The sequence below is a fragment of the Vicia villosa genome, linkage group LG3 (assembly GCF_029867415.1).
Source record: "Vicia villosa cultivar HV-30 ecotype Madison, WI linkage group LG3, Vvil1.0, whole genome shotgun sequence".
Taxonomy (NCBI): Eukaryota; Viridiplantae; Streptophyta; class Magnoliopsida; order Fabales; family Fabaceae; genus Vicia; species Vicia villosa.
Genome location: NC_081182.1, coordinates 7,191,387 through 7,210,333, shown reverse-complemented (window position 1 = coordinate 7,210,333; position 18,947 = coordinate 7,191,387). Strand labels below are relative to the sequence as shown.

At 32.0% G+C, this 18,947-nt stretch overlaps 2 protein-coding genes across 2 annotated transcripts; both read right to left on the bottom strand.

Moving 5' to 3' along the window:
* Positions 1–3,089: 3,089 nt before the first annotated feature.
* On the bottom strand, positions 3,090–4,459 carry LOC131654833 (phenylcoumaran benzylic ether reductase Betv6-like). The gene is made up of 4 exons (XM_058924761.1): positions 4,244–4,459; positions 4,013–4,147; positions 3,622–3,865; positions 3,090–3,522 (listed from the first exon to the last, which is right to left on the bottom strand). The coding sequence occupies exons 1-4, from the start codon at positions 4,424–4,426 to the stop codon at positions 3,152–3,154; spliced, it is 933 nt and encodes a 310-aa protein (XP_058780744.1). The 5' UTR covers positions 4,427–4,459; the 3' UTR covers positions 3,090–3,151.
* Positions 4,460–13,529: 9,070 nt separating this feature from the next.
* Positions 13,530–14,899, bottom strand: LOC131654832 (phenylcoumaran benzylic ether reductase Betv6-like). The gene is made up of 4 exons (XM_058924760.1): positions 14,684–14,899; positions 14,453–14,587; positions 14,062–14,305; positions 13,530–13,962 (listed from the first exon to the last, which is right to left on the bottom strand). Exons 1-4 carry the CDS (start codon positions 14,864–14,866, stop codon positions 13,592–13,594), a joined length of 933 nt encoding a protein of 310 aa, XP_058780743.1. The 5' UTR covers positions 14,867–14,899; the 3' UTR covers positions 13,530–13,591.
* Positions 14,900–18,947: the final 4,048 nt, after the last annotated feature.

Sequence of the window (18,947 nt, the reverse complement as noted above, 5' to 3'; positions counted from 1 at the left end):
ACGAAACGATCTGGCAGAGCGCATTGCTTCACATCTACACTATTGAAGGCATGTGCATGCAGGAAGAGGTCGATGTGAATTCAATTCTTCCCATAGACCTCGCATGGAAGTATAATAATCAAGAACGGATCTTTCACTTTGTTTCATGGTGTTTAGTTCAGTGTGAAGAGCAGCAACACGAATTCAATCAGCTTTGGCAAATCTCTCTTTAAGATCGATCCAAACATCAAGAGAGTTTTCCAAGAAAACGATGGTTTGTGCAATAGGTTCAGAAAAAGAATTGAGAAGCCAAGAATGAACAAGATAGTTGCATCGTTGCCAAGCAGCGTAATTGAGATCAGTGAATGAAGGAGCGTCAATGGAACCATCAATGAAAGCCAATTTGTTCTTAGCTCCGAGTGCGCGTTGAATTGATCGTGACCAAGAGAGGTAATTAGAACCAGTGAGAACTGGAGTGATCTTGACCGAATTCAGACCTTCACTAGGGTGTATGTAATACACAGAGTCAACATCATTATTGGAGAAAGAAGGTGGATTGCGTGGAGGAGCCATGAGAGAGATGTTGAGAATGGATCGAAGAAGAGGAAGAGGAAGAAGATTTGCAGAAAAAAATCGGAGAAGAAGAAGAGGAATTATGTGTATTGCTGTGATACCATATTATGAAATAAGAGCAATGCATAAAGAGAGAAAAATAGAGCAATTCCTCATGCATTAAACTTGGATATGGTGGAGTATTTATACAACAGTTATAGCACTCTACCATAAGCTATTGTACACAAGCTGTACCATATGATAATTATAATAACTGCCTAACTGAATTATAGGATGGTAGTTATTAAAGTTAAGATTAATCATTAATAAGTTCATACGATTGATTAATCGAATATTTATGAAGCAAGTTAACGAAAACTAATCTTGACACGTTTTTCTCAAATCGTTCAAAACCCTATTTTACAGTTTTTGTTTACTTTTCATGCAATCTGAATTTTATGTCATCAAACTCTTTCATAACCTTAACTCAAAACATATTTAACTGTAGAACAGCCATAATATCGCACTAATCCCTGTGGAAATTATAAAGGAAATACTTACCTTTTAACAAAATGGCGTCGTTGCCGGGGATTGGCATTTAGATATTATAAGCATTGCAATAGTTTTATTGTTTTGAGTGTTATATATATTTACTAATATTAAACTTGTTTCCTAGTCTTGGCTCACTTGTTTGGTTAGTGTTTCAGCTTTTTGTTTCTGCGAGGAAGTGTACCCGCAAATCAACTCCTTTTTGATCCTGATATTGAAAGGACTGCTCGTAGACTTAATAACAAACCAGGAGGAGAAGAAAGTTAGCCTAAGAAAAGAGATTAAGACAAGAAACAACTACTTCTTCAACAACTCAAATTCTTGAAGAAGAGATTAAGACTTAGAAAATTATTTACTCATCTTCCTAATATTAAAATTATTTTTATTTGAAGTTATGTCATATAGTTTTAAAAAATCAATCTTATTAAATTATGATTCAAAGAGTGATGTTCTTTTTTAAGAAATAAAATATGACTTAATTTTATTTTAGAAACATCACTCTTTGAATATTAAAAATTAAAATATATTTTTTAAAACATGTCTCTTTGAATCATTACTTAATTAAATAAACTCTTTTAACGTTGCATCTCGTATTTTATAGATTCATATTTTTTCACAATTTATTTTTATAAATAAATTTTTTCTATACTTACTATTAAAATCAAATAAAACTCATAATATATTAATAACAATTTAAATATTGCAATAATTTGTTATTAAAAGATTAAGAATTTTATTTGTTTTTAAAATTAAGTCTAGAATAATTTATTTATCAGTATAAATTCTAAAAAATTATGATTCTATAAAATAAGAGATACAACGTTAAAATATTTTTTTTATTAAATTAATTTTCTAAGATTTATTTTTTTAAACTATATGACATAATTGTATATAAGAAGAATTTTAATACATAGGGATCAGACGAGTAAAAAATTTATGTTTTTGATTATTTTAAAACTAATATTATTTTTTAAATGTTTTATTTTGAATTTCTTCTTTTAATTTTAAAAAATATTTATAATTTTAACAAAAAATATATTTCATGTATATTTTATAATAATATCCTAAATAAATATTAAGTATATTTATAATGGATGATAATCACAATAAAGAATCACTTTTTATAGAAATTTTGAATAATAAGTGTATCAAAAATGATTGAGTAAGGTGTTATTTATATAAAACTTTTAGATCTTAAACGTTTATTAAATCTGACGATTGATTATAATAATTCTCGTTTCATACTACTTCTACAACAACCTAGATAGATATATTAAGATGAATCATATGTTATCAATCACATCGTGGCAAGCAAAACAAAGACAATGTGGATGAAGAAATTTAGATCGATCCTCTCATGCTGCTTCTCTCATGTTTTTATCATGCTCTAATATCAACCATTCATGCACCTTTTTCTCCCTCTCATTTGTACTATTGTGTTTCCTTTGTATGACATTTAACTATCACATTAGGAAAAGGAGAGTGGACAAGCAAAACAACATGTGAGGATCCAAATCTCATTTTCTACTTACAACATAAAAGACTCACATAACACAAACAATGCAACCTTTTGAAAAAATACACTCTCTGGTTATATTTTTAAGCAAATTTAACTTTTTTGGTATATTTGACCATTAATGTATGACATGTAATCTATATATGGACTACATACACTAATGTTCAAGTACCAAAAAAAATTAATTTACTTATAAATGTGACGAGAGGGTGTACACAACTTTTTTAGTTTGAGATGTGTTATGTTGACATTCAATTATCATACACCGTATCTACAATGCAACCTTTTTTAAAGCATATAAACTATGACACAAACATCAAGACAAAAAAATATATTAAAAAGAACAAATGTATGTCTAACCGTATCAATACACGGTGTTGATGTAAATTTTGGTGTTAATCTATCATTTCTCTTTTTATTATTAAGCATTAACCAGTTTACATATCAAACAAGAACCAACAAGTAGAGGAGGCATAACAGTTCCACACCAATCTCCAAAATAACAAACAACTCATACAAGTATTATTATTCAGAAACATAGTACTTTTTTAACTCTCAAACAAACTGATCAAGGTACTCCTCAACAGTAGTGTATTTAACATCTGGATACAACTCAAAAGCCTCAACCCCGAAAGATGGTTCAATCACAAAGTTGGTGTGATCACCCTTCACAAAAATAGAGTGGTTAATTGCTAAAACCACATTGATTGGAACAGGTGCAGCTTCAATATCTTTCACAAGTTTATCCTCTGGAATATAGCTTTTCTCGAGAGTCTTCCCAATCTTCTTCTCCCACAATGCCACAAGCTCGTTGAATGAGTAAATGTTCTTAGGGGGTTTAATGTATAGAACCTTGTTCAATGTCCTTGGATCATCCACAGCTCTAATAGTGAAGGTTGCAATGTCTTCTTCCTTGTTGAACACCGCTGCACAAATCAAATAACAAACACGAAAATTACAAAGAACAAAAGTGAAAACGCATAGGTTAAGTTAAATTAAGGTAATGTTTGTTTGTTAATTGTTACCTTTGGGAATTCCATCACCATATATGAAAACCTTATCTTTTGGTGGAGGTGGAGCAAATTGTCCTGGCTGGGCTAATGTGGCAAGAGAATATCCAGCAAAGTAGTCGCTAGAGACGTATGTATAGGGTATGCCTTCTGCTTCAATAGCACGTCGAATTTTGGCTTTGGTTTCATATGCAGATTTTGCTGGCTCTACCGCATGGGCACGATCAACGTCGGTCCCAAATTCCGAAGGGAAAAACCTCTGCAAATAACATACAAGTCCTATATTAAAATAATTCACAACAAGGGAATGGTTACTTACTTCAACTGATATTTAATAGTTGAGTTAAATACGTGCAAACTTTCTGATTTCAACCTAAGCTATTAAATAATGAAAAGGAGAGACAACCTTGATGTTACCGGCCTCCTTAATAGCAGCGATAATCTTCACTTGATCCGCAAGCTGAAGCGCACGTAACGAAGAAATCACCACATCCACCTCCTTAATCGCTTTCACCAACGATTCATGATCGTACAAATCCCCCTGCAATTAATTCCAATTTCAAACATAATTATCCTTAAATCAAATTCATAATCTATAATATCCTCATGAAAATAAGTTAAAGGAGAAATATATTACAGGAACTAGATTAACGCCTAATGTTTTGAAATGATTGAGGAGATTGGCCTTGGCTGGATTAGAAAGAGTGGTTTCTCTGACCAATGCAAAAGTAGGATGACCAGCTTTTGCACTTGCTTCTACTAAGTGTTTTCCAATGTAACCCGTTCCTCCTATGAACAAAATCTTGCTTTTCGCAGCCATGGATTTTTTGCGCTAACTAATGCTTAGTTTACTTTAGAGTTTATTTTTTTTTCTGTTTTGGCCTGTCTTACAAGCACTTCATTTATAGGCAAAAATTTTAATACTACCTCCGGTGTCATTTATCAGAAAAGTTTCCTTTTTAAGATACATTGAATAAATAATGCATCTTGACAACATATTGTCTCGATACATTATTTATTTAATGTATCTAAAAAAAAGGAATATTTTCTTCTAAATGGGACCATAGGAAGTACTCCCTGTGTCCCAAATTATAAGAGAAATTCTCTTTTTTGATTCATTGAATAACTAATGTATCTGGTCTATATACAGACCAGATACATTAATTATTCGATGAATCTAAAAAGTGAATTTCTCTTATAATTTGGGACGGATGGAGTATTATGATTATACCCTTGCTTTTCTTTCTTATGCTATACTCTAAGATATAATATAAAAATAAAAATGAATTTATTCTAGATTTTGACAATATACATTTTGAATTTTGTTTATATTTAAAATTTAAAAATAACTTATATAAAAAATCAATTTATAAAGAAAATAAATACTTTAGTATATAAACAAAATGATACCGAAGTTTCAATATTTGAAATAAAGATGGGTTTTATGAACAAATTAATTTTTGTGATTATTTATAAAATATGATTAAACTGATCATGTTCTTATTTTTTTGGGATTAATTGTTATGGAGTGTCACTCACTCAGTGTAAAAATATCAATCCATCACAATCATTCTAAATTATTATTTTATATATAATCAAAATAAAATTTAAACATGATTTAAGATTCGACAGTTACGATTACGGTCAGTGTACACAGTCGGTTTATTTCAATTAAATTCTATTTTCTTTTAATGTTTATCTTCATATTTTTATTTTTACTTTAGATGTTAATTAAAATACAAAACAATATAATTTTTATAATTTTATTTTATAATCATAAAAATGAGTTTAAAATTTTCAAATATTATTACTTCTATATATTTTTAAAATATTCTTTACATCTTGTTTTACATTTTCAATCTATTATAATTTTTAACTATACGAAATATTGTTCATCTATATTTTCATCTAGTAATATATTTTCTCTCTATTATTATATATTGTCTTTAATATAAGAAAAAAAAACTAAATTCATTGAACAATAAATATATTTGGACTGCATAGTCCAAATACATTGATTCATCACTGAACTTAAAAAATAAATTTATATTAAAGACTAGAAGGAATATAATATTTAAGTACACAAAATATTGGTCTTCTATACAGTTTTTTAAATTTTTTAAATAAATATATTGATCTCTTAACATATTTTGACAAATATTATCCGAAAGCATGATTTGAGTTTGGATTTCGGTATTATTTCTTTTGATTTTTATTAAAGTAATTTTAGTTTTCAAATTTAATAATTTTCAATATTATTTATTTAATAAATTTAAAAAGAAAATTTTCTCTTATTATAAATACTAGAGAGAATATATTTCAAATTTGTTTTTAAAATATATAAAATAGGGGGTCCAAAATTGTTTGAATTTAAAATAAAGGGACTAATTTTGTGAATCAGACAGAATAGAGGGACCAAAACTTTAATTTAACTTAAAAATTATAAAGATGATTAAAGTTTTTTTTATGTTAAATTTATAGCAAAATAATATTGATTTTTTATGTTTATAGCAAAGTTTTTTTATGTTTATAGCATAATAATGATGGCGCCTAATATAATTTTGAATTACCATTAAATAAATATATTGAGAGATATGTTTCAAACCTTGACCTAAAAGATATTCATCTATCAATAAATAAACTCGGGAGATAGATAGATTTGTGAGTTGATAATCACTTGTATCAAGTTTTTAATAAGATTATCATGTTTATTGTTGGCATGAGAGATCATCTAATGATTAATAAGATAATATTCATGATATCGCTTTAGAGATAAACGCTATCGAGAGGGTACGTGGTTGTATTAATTATTATGAAATAAGAGCAATGCATAAAGAGAGAGAAATAGAGCAATTCCTCCTGCATTAAACTTGGATATGGTGGAGTATTTATACAACAGTTAGAGCACTCTACCCTAAGCTATTGTACACAAGCTGTACCATATGATAACTATAATAACCGCCTAACTGAATTATAGGATGGTAGTTATTACAGTTAAGAGCCTCCCTCAATTTGATGCTTGATAAATGTTGATCAAGTTCAAATTGGACATGAGAAAATTGAATGGTTGAGGCAGTAGAGACTTGGTAAAAAAGTCTGCGAGTTGGCTCTTGGAGGAAATAGGAAGAAGTTTCATAATCCCAGCCATGAATTTTTCACGAACAATGTGACAATCAATCTCCAAATTCTTAGTGCGCTCATGGAAAACGGGGTTGGCAGCTATATGAAAGGCGCTTTGGTTATCACAATATAACACGGGTGGCTTATCACATGAAACACGTAAGTCACGGAGGAGATATAAAAGCCATTGGAGCTCACAAGTGGCAGCAGCAAGAGCGCGATACTCGGCTTCAGAGGAGGATTTGGAGACAGTCTGTTGCTTCTTTGTGCGCCACGAGATTAGGGATTGTCCAAGAAAGAAACATGATCCCGAGATGGAACGACAAGTGTCTTTGCAGCCAGCCCAATCGGCATCAGAGAAACCAAGTAAGCACAGTTTTGAGTTCCGTGGAAAAAATAAACCTCTGCCAGGACATGATTTAAGGTATCGAAGGACTCTACAAGCAGCATTGTGATGAGTTATCGAAGGTTTGGATAGGAATTGACTCAACTGCTGAGTAATGAAGGTGATATCTGGTCGTGTGGTGTTGAGGTATATGAGACGGCCAATGAGTCTTCGATAAGCAGGGATGTCAGAAAAAGATTCAGCATCATCAAAACAAAGTCTGATGGAACGATCAGAGGGAGTGGAAGCAGGTTTTGAACCGAGGAAGCCTGAATCTGTGAGGAGATCAAGGCAATATTTTCGCTGGCATACGGAAATGCCTTTAGAAGAATGAGCAATCTCTAAGCCAAGAAAATACTTTATAATGCCTAGATCCTTAATCTTGAAGGCTGCATGCAAAGTGTTCTTGATGAAGATGAACTCATTAAGAGAATTTCCTGCAAGTAAAATGTCGTCAACGTATACAAGCAGTATGGTAATATTTGTGTTGGAATACTTGACAAACAAGGAATGATCAGATGTGGCTTCATGGTATCCATGTTGTACAAGTAACGAGGTCAGTTTTTCATACCATTGACGACTAGCCTGTTTGAGGCCATACAGAGATTTGGACAAATGACAAACTTGGTTTTTCTTGTGAGTAACGACACCCGGTGGAATAATCATGTAAACAGTTTCATGCAACTCTCCATGCAGAAAAGCGTTGTTGACGTCAAGCTGGTGTAAGTGCCAAGAGTTGATAGAGGCAAGAGCTAAGAAAAGTCTGACGGGTGTAAGTTTAACAACTGGTGAAAATGTGTCCGTATAGTCCAAGCCCTCGATCTGGTTATAGCCTTTCGCAACTAAGCGTTCTTTAAAGCGTTCTATACTTCCATCTGCATGGTGCTTGATTTTGTAAACCCACCGACACCCAATAGGTTTGACATTAGGAGGAAGATCCACGATTGTCCAAATACCAGTGTTATCCAAGGCAGCTAACTCAGTTTGCATAGCTTGTCTCCAACACTCAAACTTGTTAGCCTCATTAAATGTTTTAGGTTCAGTATTAGTGGTATTGGAAAGTGCAAGATGACGATGATCAGGGGAAAGCTTAGAATAAGATAAAAAATTAGAGATGGAATATATTGTACCTGAGGATGATTGGTTATGAGCATCATGAAATGAGGCACAAACATAATCTTGCAAATGGGAGGGTTTATGACGGATTCTAGAGGAAGTATGAGGATTAGGTTGTGGATCTGTGTCAACAGGTGAAGATTCTGCATTACGGGAAGAGGTATGGTTAGGGAGAGGATCAGAATCAACACTATCATCAATAGGAGAAGAGTTATGATAGTTAGGGCTTGGTGTAGGGTGAGAGGAATCAGTGACATAATCCCAAGAAGGAGAAGAGTTATGAGAAGTAGCGTGGTAGGGTAGAATATGCTCATAGAATGTTACATTTCTAGAGATGAAAATCTCATTGTTGGATAGATCAAGTAGGACATAGCCTTTGAAACCAAGTTGGTAACCAAGGAAGATGGACTTTCGAGCTCGATAGGAGAGTTTGGTTCTATGATTCAAGAGTGTGGAAGCGAAACATAAAGATCCAAAGACTTTGATTTTGTTAACATCAGGGAGAGTATTGTATAGTTTTTGGAAGGGTGACTGATTTTGTAAGAGAGGAGTGTTAATTCTGTTTATGATGTAAGTGGCATAGGATATGGCATAGGACCAGAAATGTTTTGGGAGTTTGGACTGAAAAAGTAATGCACGACCAACGTTGAGGATGTGTTGATGTTTACGTTCAACTCTCCCATTTTGTTGTGGGGATTCTACACAAGACCTATGATGGATAATGCCTTTGGTCAAGTAAAAATCAGGCATTAAGAACTCAGGCCCATTATCAGTTCTAATGAATTTAGGGCAAGTATGAAACTGATTCTCAATTAAGGAAACAAAATGCTGAACATGTTTGGAAACTTCAGCTTTGGATTTTAAGAGAATGATCCATGTAAAACGAGTAAAGTCATCAAGTACAGTGAGAAAATACTTGTGACCATGGATAGCAGAAATAGCCAAGGGGCCCCATATGTTAAAGTGGATTAATTCAAAAGGAACTTGAGCTTTAGAGTTACTTGGCTGGTAAGGTAACTTCCTATGTCTAGCAAAATGACAAATGTCACAAACTCCATTATTTTCATGTGTAATATTGGGATACAATTGAGACATTTTACACAATCGAGTAGGAGATAAATGTCCTAATCTAAAGTGCCATAGGGCTTGGAGAGGGATGGTAGTGACTTGGTTAATGTTGACATGAGAATCTGCAAAAGGTGTGGAAGGATTGTTTGAAGGACTGATGTTTGAGTGACCGTCATGCAAGAGTTTGTATAAACCATCAATTTCACTAGCCGAACCAATCATCTTCTGTGATTTTATGTCCTGCACAATACATTTGTGATCAAAGAATTGTAAGGTGCATTGTAGATCTTTGCACATTTTAGAAACATAAATAAGATTAAGAGAAAATTCAGGAATGTGCAACACATTAGTGAGATATAGCTGAGGAGAGAAAACTACAGTACCAGCAAATCTAGCTATGACTGAATTACCATTTGGGAGACTAACATGGACAGGTGATATGGAAGAGTAAGTTTGAAAAAATCTAATAGAAGAGCATACATGATCGTTTGCACCTGAATCTAACAATCAGAAATTAGAGTAAGCATGACTAGAACAAATCAAGTTGGATATCAAACGAATACCTGACTTTGACTCATGATTACTGAAGATTTGATTAGAACTAGGGACATGGTTAAAGGTTTGGCTAGAAGGTGTAATATGAGGCATCAAATTAGAGTTTTGAAGCAAGCTAATTAACTGAGTAAGTTGATCTTGAGTAAAACTAGCTTGAATAGTTGAAGAACTTCCACCTTCAGTATTCAATGGTGCAGCATCTTCTGTACCTGAAGAACTAACAGCATTGGTAGAAACATTCTTTTTGCCAAAATGTGGTGGAAAGCCATGCTTCCTATAACATACATCCACAGTGTGACCAGTTATGTTGCAATGAGTGCACATACGAGTCTCTTTCTTGAAACCAGAATTAGATTTGTTACGATCATAAGCTTTCTTTGAATCATATGCATTGACAAGAGTGTCAGATTCATCAAGCGAAATTGCAGCATCAGGTTTAGGAAGTAGAGCTATATGATTGCTCTCTTCTTGCACTACCATTGAATTAATGCGATTGATGGAAGGTAAAGGTTCCATGAGTAAAACTTGGGATTTGATAACAGAGAAACGATCATTCAAACCAGTAAGGAATTGAATGATTTGATCTTCAACACGAAACGATCTGGCAGAGCGCATTGCTTCACATCTACACTGTTGCAGGCATGTGCATGCAGGAAGAGGTCGATGTGAATTCAATTCTTCCCATAGACCTCGCATGGAAGTATAATAATCAAGAACGGATCTTTCACTTTGTTTCATGGTGTTTAGTTCAGTGCGAAGAGCAGCAACACGAATTCAATCAGCTTTGGCAAATCTCTCTTTAAGATCGATCCAAACATCAAGAGAGTTTTCCAAGAAAACGATGGTTTGTGCAATAGGTTCAGAAACCGAATTGAGAAGCCAAGAATGAACAAGATAGTTGCATCGTTGCCAAGCAGCGTAATTGAGATCAGTGAATGAAGGAGCGTCAATGGAACCATCAATGAAAGCCAATTTGTTCTTAGCTCCGAGTGCACGTTGAATTGATCGTGACCAAGAGAGGTAATTAGAACCAGTGAGAACTGGAGTGATCTTGACCAAATTCAGACCTTCACTAGGGTGTATGTAATACACAGAGTCAGCATCATTATTGGAGAAAGAAGGTGGATTGCGTGGAGGAGCCATGAGAGAAATGTTGAGAATGGATCGAAGAAGAGGAAGAGGAAGAAGATTTGCAGAAAAAATCGGAGAAGAAGAAGAGGAATTATGTGTATTGTTGTGATACCATATTATGAAATAAGAGCAATGCATAAAGAGAGAAAAATAGAACAATTCCTCATGCATTAAACTTGGATATGGTGGAGTATTTATACAACAGTTATAGCACTCTACCCTAAGCTATTATACACAAGTTGTACCATATGATAATTATAATAACTGCCTAACTGAATTATAGGATGGTAGTTATTAAAGTTAAGATTAGTCATTAATAAGTTCATACGATTGATTAATCGAATATTTATGAAGCAAGTTAACAAAAACTAATCTTGACACGTTTTTCTCAAATCGTTCAAAACCCTATTTTACAGTTTTTGTTTACTTTTCATGCAATCTGAATTTTATGTCATCAAACTCTTTCATAACCTTAACTCAAAACATATTTAACTGTAGAACAACCATAATATCGCACTAATCCCTGTGGAAATTATAAAGGAAATACTTACCTTTTAACAAAATGGCGTCGTTGCCGGGGATTGGCATTTAGATATTATAAGCATTGCAATAGTTTTATTGTTTTGAGTGTTATATATATTTACTAATATTAAACTTGTTTCCTAGTCTTGGCTCACTTGTTTGGTTAGTGTTTCAGCTTTTTGTTTCTGCGAGGAAGTGTACCCACAAATCAACTCCTTTTTGATCCTGATATTGAAAGGACTGCTCGTAGACTTAATAACAAACCAGGAGGAGAAGAAAGTTAGCCTAAGAAAAGAGATTAAGACAAGAAACAACTACTTCTTCAACAACTCAAATTCTTGAAGAAGAGATTTAGACTTAGAAAATTATTTACTCATCTTCCTAATATTAAAATTATTTTTATTTGAAGTTATGTCATATAGTTTTAAAAAATCAATCTTATTAAATTATGATTCAAAGAGTGATGTTCTTTTTTAAGAAATAAAATATGACTTAATTTTATTTTAGAAACATCACTCTTTGAATATTAAAAATTAAAATATATTTTTTAAAACATGTCTCTTTGAATCATTACTTAATTAAATAAACTCTTTTAACGTTGCATCTCGTATTTTATAGATTCATATTTTTTCAAAATTTATTTTTATAAATAAATTTTTTCTATACTTACTATTAAAATCAAATAAAACTCATAATATATTAATAACAATTTAATTATTGCAATAATTTGTTATTAAAAGATTAAGAATTTTATTTGTTTTTAAAATTAAGTCTAGAATAATTTATTTATCAGTATAAATTCTAAATAATTATGATTCTATAAAATAAGAGATACAATGTTAAAATATTTTTTTTATTAAATTAATTTTCTAAGATTTATTTTTTTAAACTATATGACATAATTGTATATAAGAAGAATTTTAATACATAGGGATCAGACGAGTAAAAAATTTATGTTTTTGATTATTTTAATACTAATATTATTTTTTAAATGTTTTATTTTGAATATCTTCTTTTAATTTTAAAAAATATTTATAATTTTAACAAAAAATATATTTCATGTATATTTTATAATAATATCCTAAATAAATATTAAGTATATTTATAATGGATGATAATCACAATAAAGAATCACTTTTTATAGAAATTTTGAATAATAAGTGTATCAAAAATGATTGAGTAAGGTGTTATTTATATAAAACTTTTAGATCTTAAACGTTTATTAAATCTGACGATTGATTATAATAATTCTCGTTTCATACTACTTCTACAACAACCTAGATAGATATATTAAGATGAATCATATGTTATCAATCACATCGTGGCAAGCAAAACAAAGACAATGTGGATGAAGAAATTTAGATCGATCCTCTCATGCTGCTTCTCTCATGTTTTTATCATGCTCTAATATCAACCATTCATGCACCTTTTTCTCCCTCTCATTTGTACTATTGTGTTTCCTTTGTGTGACATTTAACTATCACATTAGGAAAAGGAGAGTGGACAAGCAAAACAACATGTGAGGATCCAAATCTCATTTTCTACTTACAACATAAAAGACTCACATAACACAAACAATGCAACCTTTTGAAAAAATACACTTTCTGGTTATATTTTTAAGCAAATTTAACTTTTTTGGTATATTTGACCATTAATGTATGACATGTAATCTATATATGGACTACATACATTAATGTTCAAGTACCAAAAATAATTAATTTACTTATAAATGTGACGAGAGGGTGTACACAACTTTTTTAGTTTGAGATGTGTTATGTTGACATTCAATTATCATACACCGTATCTACAATGCAACCTTTTTTAAAGCATATAAACTATGACACAAACATCAAGACAAAAAAATATATTAAAAAGAACAAATGTATGTCTAACCGTATCAATACACGGTGTTGATGTAAATTTTGGTGTTAATCTATCATTTCTCTTTTTATTATTAAGCATTAACCAGTTTACATATCAAACAAGAACCAACAAGTAGAGGAGGCATAACAGTTCCACACCAATCTCCAAAATAACAAACAACTCATACAAGTATTATTATTCAGAAACATAGTACTTTTTTAACTCTCAAACAAACTGATCAAGGTACTCCTCAACAGTAGTGTATTTAACATCTGGATACAACTCAAAAGCCTCAACCCCGAAAGATGGTTCAATCACAAAGTTGGTGTGATCACCCTTCACAAAAATAGAGTGGTTAATTGCTAAAACCACATTGATTGGAACAGGTGCAGCTTCAATATCTTTCACAAGTTTATCCTCTGGAATATAGCTTTTCTCGAGAGTCTTCCCAATCTTCTTCTCCCACAATGCCACAAGCTCGTTGAATGAGTAAATGTTCTTAGGGGGTTTAATGTATAGAACCTTGTTCAATGTCCTTGGATCATCCACAGCTCTAATAGTGAAGGTTGCAATGTCTTCTTCCTTGTTGAACACCGCTGCACAAATCAAATAACAAACACGAAAATTACAAAGAACAAAAGTGAAAACGCATAGGTTAAGTTAAATTAAGGTAATGTTTGTTTGTTAATTGTTACCTTTGGGAATTCCATCACCATATATGAAAACCTTATCTTTTGGTGGAGGTGGAGAAAGTTGTCCCGGCTGGGCTAATGTGGCAAGAGAATATCCAGCAAAGTAGTCGCTAGAGACGTATGTATAGGGTATGCCTTCTACTTCAATAGCACGTCGAATTTTGGCTTTGGTTTCATATGCAGATTTTGCTGGCTCTACCGCATGGGCACGATCAACATCGGTCCCAAATTCCGAAGGGAAAAACCTCTGCAAACAACATACAAGTCCTATATTAAAATAATTCACAACAAGGGAATGCTTACTTACTTCAACTGATATTTAATAGTTGAGTTAAATAAGTGCAAACTTTCTGATTTCAACCTAAGCTATTAAATAATGAAAAGGAGAGACAACCTTGATGTTACCGGCCTCCTTAATAGCAGCGATAATCTTCACTTGATCCGCAAGCTGAAGCGCACGTAACGAAGAAATCACCACATCCACCTCCTTAATCGCTTTCACCAACGATTCATGATCGTACAAATCCCCCTGCAATTAATTCCAATTTCAAACATAATTATCCTTAAATCAAATTCATAATCTATAATATCCTCATGAAAATAAGTTAAAGGAGAAATATATTACAGGAACTAGATTAACGCCTAATGTTTTGAAATGATTGAGGAGATTGGCCTTGGCTGGATTAGAAAGAGTGGTTTCTCTGACCAATGCAAAAGTAGGATGACCAGCTTTTGCACTTGCTTCTACTAAGTGTTTTCCAATGTAACCTGTTCCTCCTATGAACAAAATCTTGCTTTTCGCAGCCATGGATTTTTTGCGCTAACTAATGCTTAGTTTACTTTAGAGTTTATTTTTTTTCTGTTTTGGCCTGTCTTACCAGCACTTCATTTATAGGCAAAAAATTTAGTACTACCTCCGGTGCCATTTATCAGAAAAAATTCCTTTTTAAGATACATTGAATAAATAATGCATCTGGATAACATATTGTCTCGATACATTATTTATTTAATGTATCTAAAAAAAGGAATATTTTCTTATAAATGGGACCATAGGAAGTACTCCCTCTGTCCCAAATTATAAGAGAAATTCTCTTTTTTGATTCATTGAATAACTAATGTATCTGGTCTATATACAGACCAGATACATTAATTATTCGATGAATCTAAAAAGTGAATTTCTCTTATAATTTGGGACGGATGGAGTATTATGATTATACCCTTACTTTTCTTTCTTATGCTATACTCTAAGATATAATATAAAAATAAAAATGAATTTATTCTAGATTTTGACAATATACATTTTGAATTTTGTTTATATTTAAAATTTAAAAATAACTTACATAAAAAATCAATTTATAAAGAAAATAAATATTTTAGTATATAAACAAAATGATACCGAAGTTTCAATATTTGAAATAAAGATGGGTTTTATGAACAAATTAATTTTTGTGATTATTTATAAAATATGATTAAATTGATCATGTTCTTATTTTCTTGGGATTAATTGTTATGGAGTGTCACTCACTCAGTGTAAAAATATCAATCCATCACAATCATTCTAAATTATTATTTTATATATAATCAAAATAAAAGTTAAACATGATTTAAGATTCGACAGTTACGATTACGGTCAGTGTACACAGTCAGTTTATTTCAATTAAATTCTATTTTCTTTTAATGTTTATCTTCATATTTTTATTTTTACTTTAGATGTTAATTAAAATACAAAACAATATAATTTTTATAATTTTATTTTATAATCATAAAAATGAGTTTAAAATTTTCAAATATTATGACTTCTATATATTTTTAAAATATTCTTTACATCTTGTTTTACATTTTCAATCTATTATAATTTTTAACTATACGAAATATTGTTCATCTATATTTTCATCTAGTAATATATTTTCTCTCTATTATTATATATTGTCTTTAATATAAGAAAAAAAAACTAAATTCATTGAACAATAAATATATTTGGACTGCATAGTCCAAATACATTGATTCATCACTGAACTTAAAAAATAAATTTATATTAAAGACTAGAAGGAATATAATATTTAAGTACACAAAATATTGGTCTTCTATACAGTTTTTAAAATTTTTTAAATAAATATATTGATCTCTTAACATATTTTGACAAATATTATCCGAAAGCATGATTTGAGTTTGGATTTTGGTATTATTTCTTTTGATTTTTATTAAAGTAATTTTAGTTTTCAAATTTAATAATTTTCAATATTATTTATTTAATAAATTTAAAAAGAAAATTTTCTCTTATTATAAATACTAGAGAGAATATATTTCAAATTTGTTTTTAAAATATATAAAATAGGGGGTCCAAAATTGTTTGAATTTAAAATAAAGGGACTAATTTTGTGAATCAGACAGAATAGAGGGACCAAACTTTAATTTAACTTAAAAATTATAAAGATGATTAAAGTTTTTTTTATGTTAAATTTATAGCAAAATAATATTGATTTTTTATGTTTATAGCAAAGTTTTTTTATGTTTATAGCATAATAATGATGGCGCCTAATATAATTTTGAATTACCATTAAATAAATATATTGAGAGATATGTTTCAAACCTTGACCTAAAAGATATTCATCTATCAATAAATAAACTCGAGAGATAGATAGATTTGTGAGTTGATAATCACTTGTACCAAGCTTTTAATAAGATTATCATGTTTATTGTTGGCATGAGAGATCATCTAATGATTAATAAGATAATATTCATGATATCGCTTTAGAGATAAACGCTATCGAGAGGGTACGTGGTTGTATTAATTATTATGAAATAAGAGCAATGCATAAAGAGAGAGAAATAGAGCAATTCCTCCTGCATTAAACTTGGATATGGTGGAGTATTTATACAACAGTTAGAGCACTCTACCCTAAGCTATTGTACACAAGCTGTACCATATGATAACTATAATAACTACCTAACTGAATTATAGGATGGTAGTTATTACAGTTAAGAGCCTCCCTCAATTTGATGCTTGATAAATGTTGATCAAGTTCAAATTGGACATGAGAAAATTGAATGGTTGAGGCAGTAGAGACTTGGTAAAAAAGTCTGCGAGTTGGCTCTTGGAGGAAATAGGAAGAAGCTTCATAATCCCAGCCATGAATTTTTCACGAACGATGTGACAATCAATCTCCAAATTCTTAGTGCGCTCATGGAAAACGGGGTTGGCAGCTATATGAAAGGCGCTTTGGTTATCACAATATAACACGGGTGGCTTATCACATGAAACACGTAAGTCACGGAGGAGATATAAAAGCCATTGGAGCTCACAAGTGGCAGCAGCAAGAGCGCGATACTCGGCTTCAGAGGAGGATCTGGAGACAGTCTGTTGCTTCTTTGTGCGCCACGAGATTAGGGATTGTCCAAGAAAGAAACATGATCCCGAGATGGAACGACAAGTGTCTTTGCAGCCAGCCCAATCGGCATCAGAGAAACCAAGTAAGCACAGTTTTGAGTTCCGTGGAAAAAATAAACCTCTGCCAGGACATGATTTAAGGTATCGAAGGACTCTACAAGCAGCATTGTGATGAGTTATCGAAGGTTTGAATAGGAATTGACTCAACTACTGAGTAATGAAGGTGATATCTGGTCGTGTGGTGTTGAGGTATATGAGACGGCCAATGAGTCTTCGATAAGCAGGGATGTCAGAAAAAGATTCAGCATCATCAAAACAAAGTCTGATGGAACGATCAGAGGGAGTGGAAGCAGGTTTTGAACCGAGGAAGCCTGAATCTGTGAGGAGATCAAGGCAATATTTTCGCTGGCATACGGAAATGCCTTTAGAAGAATGAGCAATCTCTAAGCCAAGAAAATACTTTATAATGCCTAGATCCTTAATCCTGAAGGCTGCATGCAAAGTGTTCTTGATGAAGATGAACTCATTAAGAGAATTTCCTGCAAGTAAAATGTCGTCAACGTATACAAGCAGTATGGTAATATTTGTGTTGGAATACTTGACAAACAAGGAATGATCAGATGTGGCTTCATGGTATCCATGTTGTACAAGTAACGAGGTCAGTTTTTCATACCATTGACGACTAGCCTGTTTGAGGCCATACAGAGATTTGGACAAATGACAAACTTGGTTTTTCTTGTGAGTAACGACACCCGGTGGAATAATCATGTAAACAGTTTCATGCAACTCTCCATGCAGAAAAGCGTTGTTGACGTCAAGCTGGTGTAAGTGCCAAGAGTTGATAGAGGCAAGAGCTAAGAAAAGTCTGACGGTTGTAAGTTTAACAACTGGTGAAAATGTGTCCGTATAGTCCAAGCCCTCGATCTGGTTATAGCCTTTCGCAACTAAGGGTTCTTTGAAGCGTTCTATACTTCCATCTGCATGGTGCTTGATTTTGTAAACCCACCGACACCCAATAGGTTTGACATTAGGAGGAAGATCCACGATTGTCCAAATACCAGTGTTATCCAAGGCAGCTAACTCAGTTTGCATAGCTTGTCTCCAACACTCAAACTTGTTAGCCTCATTAAATGTTTTAGGTTCACTATTAGTGGTATTGGAAAGTGCAAAATGACGATGATCAGGGGAAAGCTTAGAATAAGATAAAAAATTAGAGATGGAATATATTGTACCTGAGGATGATTGGTTATGAGCATCATGAAATGAGGCACAAACATAATCTTGCAAATGGGAGGGTTTATGACGGATTCTAGAGGAAGTACGAGGATTAGGTTGTGGATCTGTGTCAACAGGTGAAGATTCTGCATTACGGGAGGAGGTATGTGTTGAAAGTATTTGTGGGTAAATATTTTCGGTAATATATCGTATCCACAGGGATTGGTTAATATCACTGCCGTTCTATAGTTGTTTATTTTGAGTTAAGAAATTTGGTTTGGTTTGT